Source organism: Sciurus vulgaris, assembly GCF_902686455.1.
Source record: "Sciurus vulgaris genome assembly, chromosome: 9".
Taxonomy (NCBI): Eukaryota; Metazoa; Chordata; class Mammalia; order Rodentia; family Sciuridae; genus Sciurus; species Sciurus vulgaris.
Window position 1 is genome coordinate 77,117,557 of NC_136469.1, and position 21,018 is coordinate 77,138,574.

Sequence of the window (21,018 nt, forward strand, 5' to 3'; positions counted from 1 at the left end):
TCCTATCTCCAGGAATACATACGCATGCGCACGCACACACACACCCACACACAGAGAGAGAGAAAGAAGGGGCATTACACATTCTTATGTTATCTGAAGGCCATCAGAAGTTCTGGGTTCTGTAAACATACAGAAAAATTATTTAGCAACTAACATCTTAACCATTTAGGTAGAGCTTCTCTTTGGAATTCAGAATACCAGACGTAGGGAGGGAACAGAGGCATAGGGAGGGGAAGTAACTTTGTGGAAGGGCAAAGGGAGGAGAAGTAAAAGTGACTGCCTGTGACAACTCCCAAGGGAACAGCCACTGTTATACTTTCAGGCATCAGGTATAATTGTGCTAAGAAACAATGTCATCTCTTGCTCTGAGTTTCTGTCCAAGTGTTGATATAATATTGGATTTTCTTCATTACACAATCCATTTATTCATTCCTTTACTTTCAGCTACTATTCTTCTCTACACTTATATCCACATTTTTTTTCACCTTTAGAAGGAATATTTGCCTAAGCCCTAATCTAGTGGTCTGGATTTCAGGCATCTGTGTTAATCTTTTTGTTTATTTGTTTCGTTTTTGCTTTTTTGTTGGTTTGTTTGTTTTGTACTAGGGGATTAAACCCAGGGGCACTTAATCACTGAGCCACATTCCCAGCCCTATTTATGTTTTGTTTTTGAGACAGGGCCTTGCTAAATAGCTGAGCTAGCTTTGAACTTGCAATCCTCCTGCTTCAGCCTCCTGAGCTACTGGGATCACAGGTATGCGCTACCACACCTGGCTATCAGTGCTATTGTACGGGGGGGGGGGGGGGGGTTAGATCATGGTTCTTCAAAATATTAGGTACCATGGCATTTGAGAAAACAGTAGAAGCAGGAAGTTCACCATCACCTTCTTTTCCCCTGAAGAAGGCATAAATCACAGAATTATCTTAGTCCAATTTTTTGCTATTAGAATACTACACATTGAGTAATTTATAAATATATATGTGTGTGTGTGTACATATACCAATATTTTTTTCCCTCACATTTCTTGAGGTTAGAAAGTGCAACATGAAAGGCCCTACCAGAGGCAGTCTTCTTGCTATTCCTCCATGGTGAAATGTATCACATGGTGAGGAATTGTGCACAAAGACAGTGAGAACAGAGACAGAAAATCAGGCTGAACTCATCAGGAACTGGCAATTGAGATAAGAGTATTAATCTATTCATGAGGAAATCTACCCTCATGACCTAATCACCTTTTAAAGGTCCTGCCTCTTTATACCATCAAAATAGCAAATTTTAACATGAGTTTTGGAAGAGACACTGAAATCAAAGCCTACGACTAGACTGAAGTTCATGACAAAATTTGTGAGTATTGCCCAATAATAAATACTTGGATTTTGGACTAGATAATTTCCAACTGAGAGAAGGAAGTCCCCAACTGACCTAACCAACTCCATTTTCTCCCTCTCTGACTCCATTTGTCTCTGAGTTTTTCTCCTGAGTCACTTTCTTCTGCTGTTAACTCGGAGTCCAGCAACCACAGGTCTGATTGATAAGCATATTTATGACATGCGACTGAATCTACCCTACAACATTTAGCCTCACAGAACAGATCTCCCATGATGATATTTTCCCTCTAAGAGGGAGCATTTCCCCATGACACAATTGAAGTTGCCCCTTATGCAGCAGCAATCATCTCACGATAGAAACTGAATTGACCCCTTGAGTGATAATGACCGGCCCAGAGCTTTAGTCTAGAGATATTGATCAACCAGACTATAATCTGATCAGAATGATTTATTCTGCCAGCCAAGCAAACCTCCCAGTCATACAAGCCTTTTGTATGACTTTTCTATAAAACCTGTTTCTGTCAGTCCCTTGAAGACAGTTCGGTCACTGTATTGCTATGCACTTCCTGGTGTGGCCACACTGATTAAAACTCCTTCCTACCCTACACCACTGGTCAACTTTGAATTGCAAATTGGGATGTGTGGGTAAGACAGGTCTGTTGGGACCACTAGAGCCAAGGACTTAGTTCTAGGACTGTTGACAGTTTGGCTATGAGGTGTCCTCTGAAATCATGTGTGTGAGACAATGCAAGAATGTTCACAGGTAAAATGATTAGGTTATAAGAGTTCTAACCTAATCAGTAGCATTAATCCACTGATATGAATTAACTATAGGCAGGTAGAGTGTGGCTAGAGGAGACAGGTCACTGGGGGCGTGACTTTGACCTTTATATTTTGTTCCTAGTGAGTGGACCTCTCTCTACTTCCTGGTTGTCATGTTCTGAACTGCTTTCCTCCTCCTTGCCCATCCACCATAATGTTCTGCCTCATGTTGGGCCCAGAGTAATGGACTCAGTTTTCTATAGACTGTGACCTCTGAAACTGTGAGCCCCAAAGAACTTATCCTCCTCTATGTTTTTCTTGTTAGGTCTTTTGGTCACAGTGGCAAAAAAGATAACTAAAAAAAAAAAAAAAAAAAAGATAACTAAAATGAGGACTCTGGTAACAGTAGTATTAGCTTGCTATCAGATATTAATTTAAATTACCCCTAATAACTGAAGGAGGCAAAATATCAAAACCCAAAGTACTCCTCATGAATAGATTAAGGCTCTTATCTCATTTGTCAGTTCCTGATGAGTTCAGCCTGGTTTTCTGTCTCTGTCACTGTCTTGGGTGGTGTGAGAGAATCACTGTAATAGAGGGTGGCCCAGAATAGTTCTATAATAAAATAGAAACGACTGACTCAGAAACATGTTACCTGGGGAATGCAAGGAGTAGATGCGAGAAGCCTCTCTTCTCTTAGACTAACTCTGGAAACCCTTTGTTTCAACCTTATTGATGTCTGTTTTATTTACCCCACTTATTTTTTTCTAATTTTAAACAATTCTTTCTTTATTGCAGTGCTGGGGATTGAATTCAGGGCCTTGTGCATATTAGGCAAGTGCTCTGCTGCTGAGCTACACCTCCAGCCTATTATTTCTGAATAACCATATAAACATTTTCACCCTCCTGGTAATTCTGTATTCTCCCTTCTGCCTTTACCCATTTTCTTGTTAATTAATTTAGTGTTTTTATCAGTCAATGTAAGACCCATGAAGGGAAGATGAGACAGCCAATTTGATGAGACTTCTCAGGTTGTTGCTCAGTTTTGCTCTTTGGTTGATTTTGTGACCCTCTGTTTCAAGTTTCATGGTTGTTTTTGGTTTTGGTTGGTACTAGGGGTTGAACCCAGGGTTGCCTTACCATTGAGCTACATTCTCAGTCCTTTTTTATTTTTTATTTTGAGACAGTGTCTAGGTAAGTTGCTTGTGGTCTCAGCTAAGTTGCTGAGGCGGGTTTAAACTTGTGATCCTCCTGAACTCAAATCTCCTGAGTTGCTGAGATTACAGGAGTATACCACCATGCCCAGGTGGTTGGTTGTTTTTTGTTTAGTTACAATTCTTCATGTATATTTTGGATATTAACCTCTTATCAGATACATGATTTCAAACATTTTATCCCATTCTATGGGTTCATTTTCTCTTTCTCTCCCCCACCCCCCACAACCACTCTCTACTGGGGACACTGAAGACAGGTGAACTCTACCACTGATTTACACCTTCAGCCCTTTTTATTTTCATTTTGATACAGGTTTTCACTAAATTGCCTAGGCCAGCCTAAAACTTGCAATCCCCCTGCCTCAGCCTCCCAAGTCACTGAGACCACAGGTATATGTAATGTTTCATTCCCTTAATATACAAAAGTTTTCAATTTTGATGAAATTTGAAATAGACTATTTGTCTATTTCTTCTTTTGTCATCTGTGCCATTGTTATCATATCCAAGAAGTCATTGCCAAATCCAATGTCATGTAGATTTTTACTTGTATTTTCTTCTAAGAACTTTATAATTTCACCTCATGCATTTAGACCTTTGATCTACTTTGAGCTAATTGTATACGATGTAGGGTAAAGATCTAACATCATTTTTTTGCATGTGTTGAAAAGATTATCCTTTCCCCATTGAATGATCATGGAACTCTTGTCAAAGATCTTTCAACTGTGTACACCAGTAGTTCCAGCCAGTATGGCAGCTGAGACAGGAGGGTCACAAGTTTGAGGTCAACTAGGCAACTTAGTGAGACCCTGTCTCAAAATTTAAAAATAAGTTTAAAAGGGCTTGGGAGCTAGCCCAGTGGTAGAGCACTGCCTAGCATGTGGAAGGCCTTGAATTTAATCCCCAATACTGAAAAAACAAAAACATCATTTGACCATATTTTATGGGACTTATTTCATATTTTGCAATAGGTTTTATTTTATCTTTTAATCCTTTATGGCATTAGTGCCCACAAAACACAAATGTGTCGAAATCTTTTTTCTATCAACTGTGACTCTGCTGAAACAGAGGCAAGAAATTTAATTTTATGGAATATATCATCTTTCAGTTACTCAGCTAAACAAGGCTGTAGCACAACAAAACTTAGAAATGTACAATACTAATTCAGTCTGGTAGTCCGATATTTTGCCAGCTTGCAGTCATTAAAAAACTATAATTTTCATATCTATGTATATACACATGGGTGTGTAAAATATATTTTTCAAGCCCTGGTTTTCCCACCTTCTTTACCATTTATATCAAATGAAACAGCACAGTATGATCATACTTATCAAGTAAGCAAACAAATAAACCAAAGAACCACACCAAACATAAAGACAGCTCCATATGAAATAATTGGAACATTCTAGAATCAACAATCCCAGAAATGGTTATTAGTTATTCTAGGAGTTTCAATAGGTGAAATACAGTACAATGTAATTTGAAAACTACAGAGGTTTCAACAGGCGAAGTGCAGTGTAATGTAGTTTGAAAACTATAGAGGTTTTCACACCATAGAGGTTAGCACATCACATCGTGCTATTATAATGTTGCTACGCAATTCTTATTCTTGTAACCATTATTTCTCTTGAGCCTGTCGACACTGTTCATTTTCATGGTTTTGCATATATGCCACGTTTCGCGGTGCAGCAGCTGGCCACTGAAACCTGCTCGCGGCCTCTGCAGGGGTGCCCCTACGTAGCAGACAGCTGCGCGAAGTTGCCAGCATACACCAAGGAGGTACCCCGCAACAGCCGCCTAACCAATAGAGGGCGCGCCTCCCCCAGCGGAGTATAAGTAGGCCCGCGCGCGGGCTCCCGGCCCCGCCCCTCGTCCCCGTCCCCGCCCCCTCGTCCCCGCCCTCGCCGCCGCGCCGCGTCCGAGTCCGCGCCCCGCCCCCCGTGCGGGTCGTCTCGGCAGCGCTGCGACGGCGGCAGCAGTATGGAGGGTGAGAGCACGTCGGCCGTGCTCTCCGGCTTTGTGCTTGGCGCGCTCTCCTTCCAGCACCTCAACACCGACTCGGACACGGTGAGCCGGGCGCGCAGCCTCCCTCCCTTACCGCGCTGTGGTTGGATCCCCGCCCACCGGCTCTCCAGACGCCGCCGGGCCGCCTCTTCCCTCGCGGTTCAGGAGGTGCCCCTGCCCGACGAGCCTTTCCCCAGAGTAGCCCTCCCTGGCCTAACCTCTGCTGCGCTTGCCCGGCCCGAGAGCCCCACGCGCCCCATTTCGTTCATCAGTCTCCCTTTTTTCCTGACCAAACTTGGGCTCAAACGGATAAAGTTCATCTCGTGTCCTCCGCTACCGCCGGGGAGGCTGCGGGTTAACTTTCCGTTTCGCCTGACTGCCCATGGTTGATTGCAAGACAGCCGTGGACTTTTTCACGCCGGCCAGCCGGTGTGTGTTGATATAGTAGGACGGAGAGGGAGTGAAAATAGGTGTTGCATTTGCTTTTCGGCAAATCCTAGTGAATGATAAAACCTTAGTTTGATGTATCAGATATCTGATTTGTTTGCACTGCCATCAAGTTTCTTAAAATTATAAGGCAGCATTTACTTTTCTGATAGTATCGGTTATAATTTAACCATAAATTTGCCTCCACATGTTAAATATTTAAACGTTTTGCCTAGCTTCAAAACCTCTGGATGAAATTAAGTGACGTTTTTAAAAGTACAGTGCCTATTTTCTAAAAACGTATTAAACATTTCACAGTAAAATTCTTGTAAATTACTATACCTTCTTATCAGATAGTGGTTTTTCAGGTCTTTTAACTAAATTCTTTAAATGGTGGTTTTTTTTTTTTTTTTGATAGTTGAACTTGAGTTGTCCCTACTGCACATTTCTTGGTTTGTCTTTGGAAGTACTGAAGTCAAGAACACTGGAGTTCTGGTTTTTTTTTTTTTTTTTTTTTTTTTTTAACCTTGATTCAAGTAAAGACATTGTAGAAACATTCCTTTAGTGCTTTTTCTCCTTTGATAAAATGGGTGGGCATTATTATTACAAATTATTAACTAGTTTTTAAAAAGATAAAATTTAATTAACAAACCACACTGGGTCTATATTTTGGTACGGGGGTTTGAACTCAGGGCTGCTTTACCACTGTGCTACATCCCCACTCCTTTTTATTTTTTTGAGAGGGTATCTCACTTAAGTTGCCTACAGCCTCACTAAATTGTTCAGTCTGGCCTGAATCTGAGATTCTCCTATTTACTTCCAGAACTGCTGGGATTACAGGAGTCTACCACCCTGCCTGGCCACACTTGGTCTTTAAGTGCACCAAGGAATAATTGAATACTCTGAACTACAACAAATTGACCACTACTGTGGTGATATACTGCATCAGACTTACAGGACTCCTTTTAGAAAGCAGACTCAAATTGAATTCCAAATCTTTAATCTTTCAGGTTTTGTACATTTTTTCCCCATTTTGCACAATTTACACCTGAAAACACTGTTCATTGTGTCATAGTTTAGAAACCTCCACTGACTCCTAGAAGCACTTGTTAAATCCAGACTCCTGGCTAGTCATATGGAATGTTTTATTATTGGCTCTACCCTAAGTTCTTCTGTTCCAAGGCAAACTGTTCTACTAGTTCCTCAGATATTGTGTGTTCACTTCTGGCTTTAAGCCCTTTATGCTTTCAGGTGTGCTAAGTGCTTCAAGTTCTGTCTACACAAATTATCACTGAGTCCTTTGAAGTCAACTCCATTCTCACCTTATCCACAGGGCCTTCTCCACTTATTTTAGGCTGTTAATCTCTTTCCCCTTTATAAAATGACTGTTATTTATAATCTGTTCTCATTTTTTCTTCTAGTTATTTAACTGCTCATGTTTTACAATTACATTGGAAGCACCTTAGATTTTTTTTCTTTTTTAACACAATACCTTATTTATTTTTATGTGGTGCTGAGGCTCAAAACCAGTGCTTCACATGTGCTAGGCAAGCATATTACCACTAAGCCACAACCTCAGCCCCCCCCACCTTAGGTTTTTGTGTCCCCCAGCTAGTAGTATACACATATATACATTGTAAAGTACTTGGAAATATGAATTAGTTAAGAGACTGGGCAGTAATTCTATCAGGGTATTCCATATACTGCTTCTTTTTATTCTTACAGGAAGGTTTTCTCCTTGGGGAAGTGAAAGGTGAAGCCAAGAACAGCATTACTGACTCCCAAATGGATGATGTTGAAGTTGTTTATACAATTGGTGAGTTATTTATTTCTATTTTTGATAGTTTATGTTGAAAGGGATAAGCATAAGTTAATTATTTTTAAGTTGTTCAAAAATATACTGCTTTTTTAAAAGCAGAATTTAAAAAATACATAGCACTTATTTTCAATTAAAATTATAGCCATTGACTGAAACGGTGTGAAATATAGGAAGCAGATAAATATGCTGCAGAGAAACTAGTAAGAAAAAGCTGTTGTCAGCTGTTCTTTTGGGGAAAAAAGAAAAGGGAGCTTTAAAATATTTGGAAGTCTTCTGATTACCTAACATATCAGTTTTTAATAAGGATACACACACACATATACACACACTTTTTTTTTTTGGTTAGGTTACTGGGTATTGAACCCAGGGGAGCTTAATCACTGAGCTAAGTCCCCAGCCCTTTTTATTTTGAGATAGGGTCTTGCTAAGTTACTTAGGGCCTCACTAAGTTGCTTAGACTGCCTTTGAACTTGCAGTCCTCCTGTTTCAGCCTCCATGCTGCTAGGATTATAGGCATGCGCCACTGTACCCAGCAGGAGATATATATGTGTATATATATATATATACACACACACACACATATTTCTTTTTTAAAACAAAATAATGTTGTATTTTATAAGAAGTTTAGCATTATGACATTTTGTCATGATATAATCTCTATATCATTTTTCATAACTGCAGTATATTCCACCATGACCTGTGATTTAAGCAGTCCTTTAAATAAATTATAATCAGCTGTTTCTATTTTTCATTATAGATTACACTACAGTGAATATTCTTGTACATAAACATTTGACTTTTTATTATCAATCCCTAGATGTTATTGTGATGTTACAGGGTAACAATTTTTTTTTTTTTTTATTAAATGAGGGTTTTGCTCTGGCCTCAAACTCCTGGACTTCAGTCATCCTCCTACCTCAGCTGGACTGCTTGGCAAGCTAAAATAATTTGCCTTGTGTGACTCTTCATTCTTCCTAATGGCTATAACTATCTCATTGTGTGGATGGAGCATAACTTTTTAACCAGCTATGAATAAGTTTCTGTTTTATTAATACAAACAATATTACAGTGAATATTTTAGTATATATATCTTTGTGCCCTTGTCTCTCTGAAAACTAAATTCATACAGGTAGAGTAGGCTAGCTAATAGTACTTGGGAAATTTTACCACATTTTAGATTCCTCCACAGTACTATTATAAGTACTATTATAAGATCTTTTAATCTTTGCCAATTTGATAAATTTTTTAAAAGTTTGCTTTTGCCTTTTTAGTGTATGTGTGTGTGTGTGTGTGTGTATGTATATGTATGTATGTGTGTTGCTGAAGATGGAACCCAAGACCTGGAGAGTACAAAAGAGGTTAAGTATTCCTGTTTTGTACTCATTTTTTTTGGCTTTTGAAAAGCACAGACCTGTTCCATTCTTTGACTATATTTCTATTGGACTATGCTATTTTAATTGATTTGTATAACATTTAAAAAGAAAAGGCCTTTTGTCATATGCTATACACATGTTTAGACAGGTAGTTTTTTTGTTTGGTGCTGGGGATTGAACCTCAGGCATACTAAGCATACATTTCCCACTGAGCTACACCACCAGCCCAAGCAGTTTGTAATTTAACTTTGTCGTTGTTGTTGTTTTGTTTTGTTTTTCTATTCAGACACTTGGAGCTTTAAAAGCAAGGTCTTTGAGCATTTTTCCCCTAATTGGAATTAGAATGCCAAACAAAGAATAATGTATTTAGAAAAATTTAATTAAGCAAACATTTCTTGAGCAACTATACTGTGCATATAGGTATTTTGCTAAGCTTGAAGGTATTTGGTCAAATTATTTTACAATGTTAGATTACTTTAATACAGATGGAGAATCGATTAAAATCCAAGATGAACAAATTACTGACCTTACATTGGTCCCTGAGCTCTTATCATTTTTACTTTATCTTGTCTGTACACTAGAGCACATTTTACCAGTTATCAGTTACAGATTGGTTCTGTTTAGTGTTTTTGCAAACAGGAATTTATCTAAACGTAACATAAATTTGCTAGAAGAGAAATGTCTAGAGAATATTCACTTTTCCTTCTTAGTTTAACATTGCTATTGACAATAAGATTTGCTTCTTAAAAGATACTGGGATTTGTTTATGTTTTCTTTAGTTTGTAGCTAACATGGACAAAACCTTTATGAAATAACTACTTAAAAAAGATATTTCTTTTATACAGATATTTCTAACAATTGGGTAAATTTAGAGCATAACCTTTTTAGTACTCAATGAAAATAGTGCAACTTTGAACTTAGCTTTTGTACTGCAGTTATTAAACCATTATTTGAGGGAATATAGCATTGTGGTTCCCAGGGAAACTCTAGGTTTGAAGTTTGGCTCTATCACTTACTGGAGGAACCACTTCATCTCTCTCTCTCTCTCTCTTCTTTTTCTTTTTCTTTTTTTTTTTTTTGTACTGGGGATTGAACCCAGGGGTGTTTCATCACTATTATCTCCCCATATCCTACCCCACCCAGTCTTTTTTTTTTTTTTTTTTTTTAATTTTGAAACAGGATCTCAGTAAGTTGCTGAGGCAGGTCTCAAATTTGCAACCTTCCTACCTCAGCCTCCCAAGTTGCTGGGAATACAGGTGTGTACCACCATGCTCAGCCTATTCCATCATCTTTGAAAAGGGAAGAATGATGGCATCTGTCTTGTGCAGATTAAATGATATTAAAGTACTTCCTGGCATAAAGTAAATGCTGGTATGTTATTTAAATGATTATCTAATTAATCTAATCATAACCACAAATTTGGTATAATTGTGCTAAGAGTATCATATCTTGCTATATGTTTCATTCCAAGTGTTAATGTAATTTGGATTTCCCTCATTATACAACCCATTTATTAATCCCTTTTTTCCCCTAGACATTCAGAAATATATTCCATGCTACCGGCTTTTTAGGTGAGTAATAGTATTAGTAGAGCAACCAAACTATACATTGCAAAAGTTAATTCTCTGCAAGTGAAATAATTTTTAAAACTAATGAAGTATCTTAGTTACCAATTATACTATGAAGGTTTTGATGTTGTTTTAATACCTCAAATTCAATTGTGCATTGTCAACCATGTTCATAGTTCTTTCTCTGTTACATTACTGGCTTAGCTGGTCTCTGCTGCCTGTTGCAAGTACCAATTTACCTTGATGATGGCTTTTCCATCTCACACCCAGTCACCTTATTGCAATTTCATTGCATATTATAAGCTCACTGAATGGCATGTTCTCCTAGCAGCCCTTTTTTTTTTAACCCTTTGATTCTAGTTTTATTTTAGCAACTGTTTCCTCATTAATCTTTTTAAATGTTATATATATATATTATCTAACCTGTTTCCTGTTGCTTTTTTAGGGCTGAAAGCTTGTGCTTTTAGTCCTACAGATAGTAATAGGACCATTAGCTCTAACATACTGTATTTTTAAAAGAACTTATTGAATTATAACATACACAAATAAAAGTACAAAAATAAATGAATTTTCCCAAAGAAAACACAAGTAACCATAATTTTAATGAAGTAGCTTTATGATTTACATAAACCACATGAGAAGAAGCATTATTATTTTACAGTCATACTGTCTACATACATATCTCTAAGACTGTGTAAAATTTACAGGGGAGTCCATGGTTAAGGTAAGAAAGATCTATGCCAGGAGGATGGGGGAAAAAAAGGCTAAGTGTGGTCTTAACTGATGTACTTGAAAACATTGTCTTACGAAGTGCTTTAACATACAATAGACATACAAAAATATCTATTAGATTAAGTGAGGAATTCTTAGTGGAGACTCAAAAAGGACTTCCTTGAGGAACCCTCTGGATCAGCGAAGGACTTAAGAGAGTGAAAAGTGATTCAGTATCTTTTGGCAACTCTATTAATAATCAGACCAACTAAGCTGAAGATACCATCTAATCCAGTAATGCCTGAGCCTTTTTGCAGCTATCAAGATTAAGGGAAAGGGGCATAGGATAGCCACTTGAATTTTTGTTCCTCAGAAGGTTTTACACATGTCATTTTCATTTAAACACAAAGAGGCTTAAATAGTTCAAGATTTAATGATGGGCAAAGAACTAGTTAAATGTTGGGCAAAAACTAAGAATCAGGATTTCTTCTATTTTCTTTTTTTGTTTTTTTTTTTTGCTGGGGATGAAACCAAGGATGTCATGCATGCTAGACAAGTGCTCTACCACTGGGCTCCATCATCCCCAGCCCTTTTTATTTCTTGATACCATGTCGCACTAAGATGTCAGGCTGGCCTTGAACTTTGAGCCTCCTGCTTCAACTTCCTGAGTAGCTGGGATTACAGGCATGCGTCACACTGTTTGGCTTATTAAAATGTTTTTAATGGGAAAATTTTTAATTTAACTCTTTAAAAGTTAAAAACGTATTGAATATTTTCAGTGTATGCTTTGGAATTGCCCAGTAAAAGCCTGCTATAATGAATATTATTTACATAGGATTTTGTATAACATTTTACCATCACAGAAAAGAATATTGTTGATCTCAGTGCTAAAAGGAAGGAAATATTTGCAATCTCATAGGAAGGAAAAGAAAGTCAGAAGCAAACGTTTTAAATCCTTTAAGATTATCCTCTGATTCTTCTTTTGTCTTGACATTCCAATTACATCATAAAGACGACTGAACTTAACCAAAAGCTATTCACTTCTCCCATCTCTCCCAAAAACCCAACCATCTCCTAAAACACCTTTTTTAAAATATATTTTTAGTTGTCAATGGATCTTTTATTTGTTTATATGTGGTGCTAAGTTTTGAACCCAGTGCCTCATACATGCCAGGCAAGTGCTCTACCACTGAGCCACAACTCCAGCCCCCTTAAAACACTTTCAAAATCAGCAATAAATTGTCCTTTTGTTAGTGTGCTTCAGTACTCAGTATGCATTTTCATATATATCAATACTGTAAAAAAATTAATAAGTAAAACCAAACTAATTATGATCTGGCTCAACTTACTTTCTAATACTTGTATTGAATGGATAGTTTGTTTTAGGTTAAAAAAATATATGATATACAGACTTATCTCTTGAGATTTCTCTACTCCTTTTCCTTTTCACTGCTTATGGACCTCATGTTTCTACCATTTTAAGTCTCTTAATTTGTGAACTTTCCCTTCTTTAGGACTTCCATGTGACAAGCAAGTAGGTATGGATTTTGGCTGGGAGTTTGAGTAAGAGTAAATAAAATTTAAAATGTTAATAAAAGTATCAAATTTCTAGCTCATTTGAAATGTCTTTGTGACTTTTACAGCTTTTATAATTCTTCAGGTGAAGTAAATGAGCATGCACTGAAGAAAATATTTTCAAGTGTCAAAAAGGTATTCCTGGTTTACCTTTTCTTTTTGGTATTTGCATTATTTTTAGCTCCTAAAAACATAGGACTTTGACAGAAATTTTAAGCAATATTTTTCTTCATAGTATCCAGAAAAGCAGATAAGAAAAGGCTTGTTCTTCCCAGAAATTCAGAGAAGTTGCTTTGAATACAAAACTAGTTGTTAAAAGTATTGATTTTGTTCTCATCCTTCCCTTGATTACTATAATTAACACTGACCTTTTTCTCTTCTATATTTCCACCACACCCATCCCAATATGATTTATTCTAGGACTTAATCCATTTGTTATTTTATTTAGCTTTTTTTTGAGACAGGGTCTTCCTCAAATCCCTGGACCAAGTGATTCTCCAAATTCAGCTTTGCACGTAGCTGTGACTTCAGGCACTTGTCAGTGCATCAGCTTTGCAGTTACTGTTTTTTATACCACGGGGACAGTTTCTTGTATAGCACTTAATTTGAATTCTCTACAGCTTTCTTGATGTTCAGTTAAAAGTTGCTGAACAATCATGATTGATTATTTTTCCCAAATATAAAATTTCCTCAAGTTAACAATTTTTTCCCCCTTAAAGTTTTATATCTTTGACTTGAGAAGAAAAATAGACTGATGAAAAGTTTCATTCAAAAAACATCCTTAGTTGAAAATGCTTGGAATTTTTTCACAATTACATTTGACTATTTAAAAAAATATTCCTGTAAAAATGTTTTAGGTTTAAAAAACAAGCAATTTTAATTTCAGCTTAAAAGTACAAATTAAATTTTAGTTGTTGAAACTCACAGATTTCTATGAATTAAGGTGGTTATTTTTCCCTTTGTTCCAATTACTAAGTTTTCAGTAAATGAGAATTATTTTTCTGATTAAAAATGACTTAGTGATACTAATAGCACATTTGTTTAGCTTGTTACAGTTTATAAAACTTTCCATGGTTTTAGTAACCCTGAATCCAACTTTTGGGGCTATGTGATATTCATTCCCATTTAAATTTCAGGTAACAGCTAAGGGACCAACTAAGCTTATTTAACAAACTAAATATCAGTATAGATAACTAACTTGTTCTGGGGGAGTGACTGCTAATTAAGTGAAACAATGGCATTAATATTTTTCATGTCTTTTTACTGAAGATTAAGATGGCAATATAGCACATGCCCTAATAGACTAGAGTAAGTAAAGAATTCTTTTCTCCCTTTAATCTACATTGATCAAAACTGTGACCTTTTAACTGAATAGAAAGTAAATTATAAGTCAGTTTGCATACTTTGCAAAGGTAAAGCATGTAACTAAGTGAATTCTTTGTTTATTTGTGCCCCAAATCTAACTATTAAGAAAGCCATTTTAAACCTGGCAAGGGGTACATGCCTATAATCCCAGTTGCTAGGGAGACTGAGGCAGGAGGATAATAAGTTTGAGGCCAATTTGGGCAACTTAGCAAAACCATGTCTTAGAACACAAAGGAATGGGGACATGTAGCTCAGTGGTAGAACACTTGCCTAACATGTGTGAAGCTCTGGGTTAAAAGCCTAGTTTCACTGCAAAAAAGAAGTCCATTTTAAGACTGAATTTTATTGCTAAATTATATTAAGACATGCAATAACAATAATAACCATTAAGATATGCATTTAATTTTTTCTGTATTTTTTTTCAGACTGTGATAGGTTGGTACAAATTCCGTCGTCATTCAGATCAAATCATGACATTTAGAGAGAGACTGCTTCACAAAAACTTACAGAAGCATCTTTCAAGCCAAGAACTTGTTTTTCTGCTGTTAACACCAAGTATAATAACAGAAAGCTGTTCTACTCATCGGCTGGAACATGCTTTATATAAACCTCAAAAAGGGTAAATGTTAGTCACTGGCTGTTTTAAGCTAATAGGAAAAAAATCTAATATTTTTATAGTACTTTGGCAATTTATCAAGTTTCATACAGTGTTGCATTAAATTGTCACAACAACTTTCTGAAATGATCTTACCCATCTGTTAATTACAGATGAGAAAATGAAGGTCAGACCAGGAAATTAGAAACCAAGTGTGGAATGATGACTTGTATTTTGGCACTGAGATTCATTGTTATTTACTATGTAAGGTAGAAAAATAATTGTTGTAGGTATTGGTTAATTAGGATATAATGTAAAACTTAAGCCTGGGTACTTGTGCAGCTTTTCTGTAACTCTGCAAAGAAAGAATCAAGGTAGTTTTTGATGGTCTACCAAAATGAATCTAACAGGAACTCCCCTTGACTGTCTAAATATTTTCACTGAACATATAAGAATTAGGTTAAAAGAATACCAGTTAGGATAAAATTTATTGTTCATGGAAGATAGGATAAATCTCAGACTTAATACCTTAAGGTTATCTGAAATACTTGGGACCAGATGGGACTTAACAGGTATCAGATTTTGAAATACTTGTAGACAGCTAGGAAATGGGACTCAAGTCTAAACACAGAGTTCATTTATACTTTATATATAGACTGAAGATGATTTTATACAGTATGTTTATTGCCCCTATGTGTAGATTGGGACCTGTCACATGAGGATAGGTATGAAATTTCCCATCTGTAGAAAGTTTCATGTTTAGGATTTCATATTTTCGATGAAGGTTCCTCAACTTATACCGCCCTTTTTTTAAAATTGCTGTGCTAGAGTTTGAACCCATGGCTTCATGCATGCTATGCAAACACTCTACCAAGTGAGCTATATTCCCAGCCAAATTTTCTTTCTTTCTTTCTTTCTCTCTTTCTCTCTTTCTCTCTCTCTCTCTTTCTTTCTTTCCTTATTGGTACTAGGGTAAAGGGATTGAATCTAGGGGTACTCTATCACTAAACTATATCCCCCTAGCCCTTTTGTTGTTTGTTTGTTTTGGTACCAGGGATTAAAGACAAGGACACTTAACTACTGAGCCACATTCCCAGCCCTTTTATTTTTTATTTTGAGACAAGGTCTCACTAGATTGCTTAGAACCTTGCTAAGCTGCTGAGGCTGGCTTCAAACCTGTGATCATCTTGCCTCAGCTTCCCATGCTGCTGGGATTACAGGCCAGCTTGTGCCACCAAGTCCAGCTCCCCTTGATTTTTCTGTGCTAGGATACTGCTAAGTGGCTGAGACTGGTAAACTATTTTTTCACAAAAATTTCTTGCACCATGTATATCTCATAACTTTTAAAAACTTGTTGCTTCATGTTGCTCAAATCAGTAAATTCTGTCTTTGTAAGTAGTAAGGAATGGGGGGTTTTGTTTGTTTAATCTTGTGGAGGTAAAGTAGTCTATTGTGTATGTGCCTGCTATTCTTTCTCTTTATTTTAAATTAACATTTAAAAATTTTATCAGACTTTTTTATAGGGTCCCATTAGTGGTTGCCAATCTGGGCATGTCTGAACAGCTGGGTTATAAAACTGTATCAGGTTCCTGTATGTCCACTGGTTTTAGAAGAGCAGTAAAAAAACACAGGTAAGATTCTTAAACTGCTTTTCCACTTAACTTACTCTTACTTATTTTTTGAAATTATTTTTATTACACAAACAGAAGAGTAAAAATGAAAGGAAAACTGACAAAATGAATATAATACTCAAGAAAACTCAAGTGTTTTACAGTCTTCATATTTCCTCTTACCACTTGTCTGTTTACAAGTTATGTATATTTACCAGAGGAAATTGTAATTTTTCACAGCTCTGAATTTTTTAAAGAAGATGGATCTTTAAAGGAGGTACACAAGATAAATGAAATGTATGCTTCATTACAAGAAGAATTAAAGGTAAGTTAACTAGCATCAAGAACTTAAAGACCACTTCTAGAATTCATATCAAGATGATGAGTGAAATTTTTTAGGGATAACCTGACTTTAGATTTATACTGTATTCCTTTACTCCAGTCATAAAGATTGTGATCTTGTAGTGAACAACAGTCTAATCTTACCCACATTATATCTTAGCTGTAGCCATTCGTTTTTGAGATGTTACCTTCATTCCAGAATCTAGGCTAAAGCAGCAGCCCTCATTTGGGATATGTTCTTGCAGCAAAAAGAAAAAAGCCCAAAAGATATTGGGAATTCACAACAGTTCTTAAAACTTAGCTCAAAACTGCCACACCATCGCAATGGCCAGCGATACATAATCCTTTTACAGGATGAAGAGGGACGCAAATATTTGGTAACAGGGAACTACCATAGCATTACAGTTGATCTCTTTATGTCAGGTGCTTTGAAAAGTAGCATCAAGATGGGAATAGAAGTGCAAGAGATTTATTGAGCTTGTGAAAGATAAAGCAGAAGGATCAAGAATGACCAAGAATAGCCTTCAGACTGCAATTTTACAAAAATGTGAGAAAGGAGAAAGGGATAGTACAGTTGGTTAGGAAGAACCTCAGATTGCAGTAACCTTCTAAGAAAGTTCAACTAGACTCATGGATCCTTTATTGAACAAAGTTGTTCTGCAGGTATAGACTTGCACTATTCTCCCACTGGGCTTAGTCACTAGTTAGAAACAGCACTTGGAAAGTGTGGCTTATGCCCAATCCAAAGCTGATGATGTCCTTAACTGTGCTTCCCCTTGAATATCTACGTAATATATTTCCATGGCCACCGTACTTGTTGATAGAGCACACTTAAGAGAAAAAGGGTTAGTACACGTTACATACCACTACATAGTTTTTAATATAAATAATAACAGGAATTTTAGAAAATAGAAATACTCAGAATCTTACATTTAAAAAAAATTTTTTGTAATTGTAAATGGACAGAATGCCTTTATTTATTTTTATGCGGTGCTAAGGATCAAACCCAGTGCCTCACACATGCTAGGCAAGCATTCTGCCACTGAGCTACAGCCCCAGCCCCAGAATCTCATTTTAACATAACTGTTTTCACTTTGCCATAGTCTCATTTCTCCCCTGATATATACACACTTTGTAGTTGACAATCATGGCAACAAAAATTAGTTTCATAAGTTTTTTTAATTTCCTGTATCATTAAACATTTTTCACTTGCTACATATCCTTTATTTTTAATGCAGTATGTATACTTTTTAAAAACTTAAATTGACAGATAAAATCATATTATGGGCTGGGGTTGTAGCTCAGTGGTAGAGCACTTGCCTCACATGTGTGAGGCACTGGGTTCAATCCTCAGCACCAAATAAATAAATAAAATAAAAATATTGCATCCATCTACAACTAAATATTTTTTTAAATTACATTATCATGTAAAACATTGTTTTTATACATATTGTGGAACAGTGAAATTGATCTAATTAACAAATGCATTGCCTCATGTAATTATTATTTTCATGATGAAAACAGTGTTCACTCCACATTTTTCAAGAACACAATATACTGTCATTAACTAGTCTAAAAGATGTACAATAGATTTTTTTTTTTTTTTTTTTAAATAGTGCTAGGGATTGAATCCAGGGCCTCATGCATGCTAAACAATTACTCTTACCACCAAGCCACATCCCCAGCCCTGTACAATAGATTTCTTAAACTAACATATCTTTTGCAACATCTCTCTGCCCCCTTTCAACCACTCCAGCCTCCAGCCTTTGGTAACCACAGTTCTGCTCTGTTCCTATGAAATGAACTTGCTATCTGGGCATGGTAGTACATTCCTATAATTCCAGCAACTCAGGAGGCTGAAGCAGAAGGATCACAAGTTTAGGCCAGCCACAGCAACTTAGCAAAACCCTGTCTCAAAAAGTTCTGGGAGTGGGGAAAAAAAAAGAAGAAATTCTGTCATTTGTGACATGAGTAAGCCTGGAGGACATTAAGTGAAATAAATAAGCTAACTTCTTTTTATTTTCCTTGTGGTACCAGGGGATTGGACCCCTGGGTGCTCTACCACTGAGCTACATCCCCAGTCTTTTTTTTTTTTTTTTTTCTAATTTTGAGATAGGGTTTCACTTAAGTTGCTCAGGGTCTTGCCAAGTTGTCAAGGCTTGCTTCGAACTTACAGTCCTCCTGCCTTAGCCTCCTGGGTTGCTGGAATATAGGTGTGTACCACTCATTCTTTTTTTAAGGATGAATAGTGTTCCACTGCATATATATTAACCACATTTCTTTGTCCATTCATCAGTTAATGGACATTTACATTGATTGAATATTCTGACTATTTAAATCATGCTGGGTAGATATCCTAAAAGTGTCCACTAAAACTGGCTTAACTTTTACCTTACAATTAGAAGCTAGTTATGTTTGATATAATATGAATGTGATATTTGATAGATATTTGTTGTTATTGAGATATTCATAATTTTAAAATTCATGACACAACCAGTTTGCTTTTCAAAAGTAGTTTATCTTATGGGAATGAAAAACTTTGTTTGCTTTCATAACATTGAAATAGTCATCCTTGTTTCATTTGTCAATTTCTTATGTTAAATATATGCAATAACTTTGCATCTCAGAATTATTTCAAAGTGAATTAAATATTCCAGTTTATTTCTATTACCAAGGAAATAATTTGTATGATAAATCCATCTCTAAATGGGAAGTTATATCTGAAAAGCATTTTACAACCTATAAAGTACCATACAGAATCCTTGTTAAAGTCCTCCAGAAAATAGCAAACTAAAATATTGAGAATTTTATATTAATTAATTGTGAATCTAGACTTATTTCATAACTTGGAGTTTTACCTATGTTAAATTATTTTACTTTGCAGAGTGTATGTAAAAAAGTGGAACAAAGTGAGGGAGAAGTGGAGAAACTAATAAAGGATGTCAACAGATTAAAACAAGAAATTAAAAAAAGGCAACAAGCACAGATTGAGGCAGCACGTAAGTAAAAAGTTAACACATCACTACTTTCCTTGCATTTCTCACTGATTAGAATTATGGATGAACCAACTGCACTAAATCATAAATTTGTCCACTTTGGGATTAAAAGCAATCATTTTATTAATACTCTTGAATTTCACCAATAAAGGAACTGGTACAATAGTAGATGTGCTGTATTTGTTGATATTAAGTTTAATTTTCTCCTAGAATATTACAGCATATAAGTAGGAATTATATTTGGAATTATACATGTCATTATTCTCACTTTGGATAATTTGATAGAATTGTTGAAATCTTTTTGACTCTCCTGACAAATAGCTAATTATAAAAGAACATGGAATTTTTATGGAATAAAAAATGTTGATCCTGTTATTTTATTTTGTTTAGGAGAGAAGAATGTCCAAGAAGACCCTCAGGAGAACATTTTGCTTTGTCAAGCTTTACAGACCTTTTTTCCAGACTGTGAATTTCTTCATTCTTGTGTTATCTCCTTGACAAATAGGCATATTTCTAAAAGTAGATGTAACACCAACCACCATCTGGATGTGGTAAACAACCTGACTTTAATGGTAGAGTATACCCATACTCCTGAAGCTAGTCCAGCTAGTACACCACCAATGACTAAGCGAAAAGCTTTAGACATAGAGGACAGATGGCAAATGAAGAAATCACGGCTGCTAAAGAGAGAACACAAACTATCTAAGAAAGGTACTGATAGTAGTAACCAAGAAAAAGCATCCACAGCCAGCAGCCCAGAAACAGATGAAGAGATTGAGAAAATGAAGGGTTCTGGTGAATATCCACAGTCTCCCACATTTTGATCCTTTTAACCCAAAATAAGACTTTTGATTTGGTTGTAGAGTAAAGCCAAATGTTTCTATTATTTTTATTATATTCAGCTATTCATAGTAATACATGGATAATGTACTTTGTTTTTACTATGTTCATCTTTTTATAGTACTGCATAGATAAGTTCTGTATTTCATTTTATAAAGTACTTTCAAAATTATTAGATGCTCTTATTTATTTATATGTTGTGGTCCTGGAGATTGACCCTAGGGCTTTGCATATACTAGGCAAGTGCTCTACCACTGAGCTACACCCATAACCCAAGATGCTTTTATTGTAAAATCAAAACCTTTCACCTTGCTTTCACAACTGTTGAGGGAATGGCTTTAAAAAGACATTCTTTTAAACTTGTACATCTCTTGGAAATGGGAGAGAGACTGTGTACAACATGGGAAGAAGCATAAAGTTTATATGAAAATTTATATAAACTTTGTCATTAAAATTTTACTCAAGTGATGATACAAAGTATATTATTAAGCT

The 21,018-nt window shown here is 36.1% G+C and overlaps 1 protein-coding gene across 4 annotated transcripts; it reads left to right on the plus strand.

The window, feature by feature from the left end:
• The first annotated feature begins 5,231 nt into the window (after nt 1-5,231).
• ABRAXAS1 (abraxas 1, BRCA1 A complex subunit) lies at nt 5,232-20,698 on the plus strand. Of its 4 annotated transcripts, XM_079153309.1 has the most exons (9): nt 5,238-5,369; nt 7,458-7,548; nt 10,459-10,495; nt 12,847-12,913; nt 14,569-14,762; nt 16,250-16,369; nt 16,589-16,673; nt 19,575-19,689; nt 20,077-20,698. In XM_079153309.1, exons 1-9 carry the CDS (start codon nt 5,283-5,285, stop codon nt 20,508-20,510), a joined length of 1,230 nt encoding a protein of 409 aa, XP_079009435.1. In that variant the 5' UTR covers nt 5,238-5,282; the 3' UTR covers nt 20,511-20,698. The 4 variants fall into 4 exon arrangements, with proteins under 4 accessions (XP_079009436.1, XP_079009435.1, XP_079009437.1 ...); XM_079153310.1 differs by lacking the exons at nt 10,459-10,495; nt 12,847-12,913 and having other exon boundaries at nt 5,232-5,369; XM_079153311.1 differs by lacking the exons at nt 12,847-12,913; nt 14,569-14,762.
• The last annotated feature ends 320 nt before the right edge of the window (nt 20,699-21,018 follow it).

Coding starts and splice junctions, on each gene's coding strand:
- ABRAXAS1 (XM_079153309.1), top strand. CDS start 5,283: ATGGAGGGTGAGAGCACGTCGGCCGTGCTCTCCGGCTTTGTGCTTGGC. Junction 10,496..12,846: donor CCATGCTACCGGCTTTTTAG/GTGAGTAATAGT, acceptor TGACTTTTACAG/CTTTTATAATTCTTCAGGTG. Junction 14,763..16,249: donor TTATATAAACCTCAAAAAGG/GTAAATGTTAGT, acceptor AAATTTTATCAG/ACTTTTTTATAGGGTCCCAT.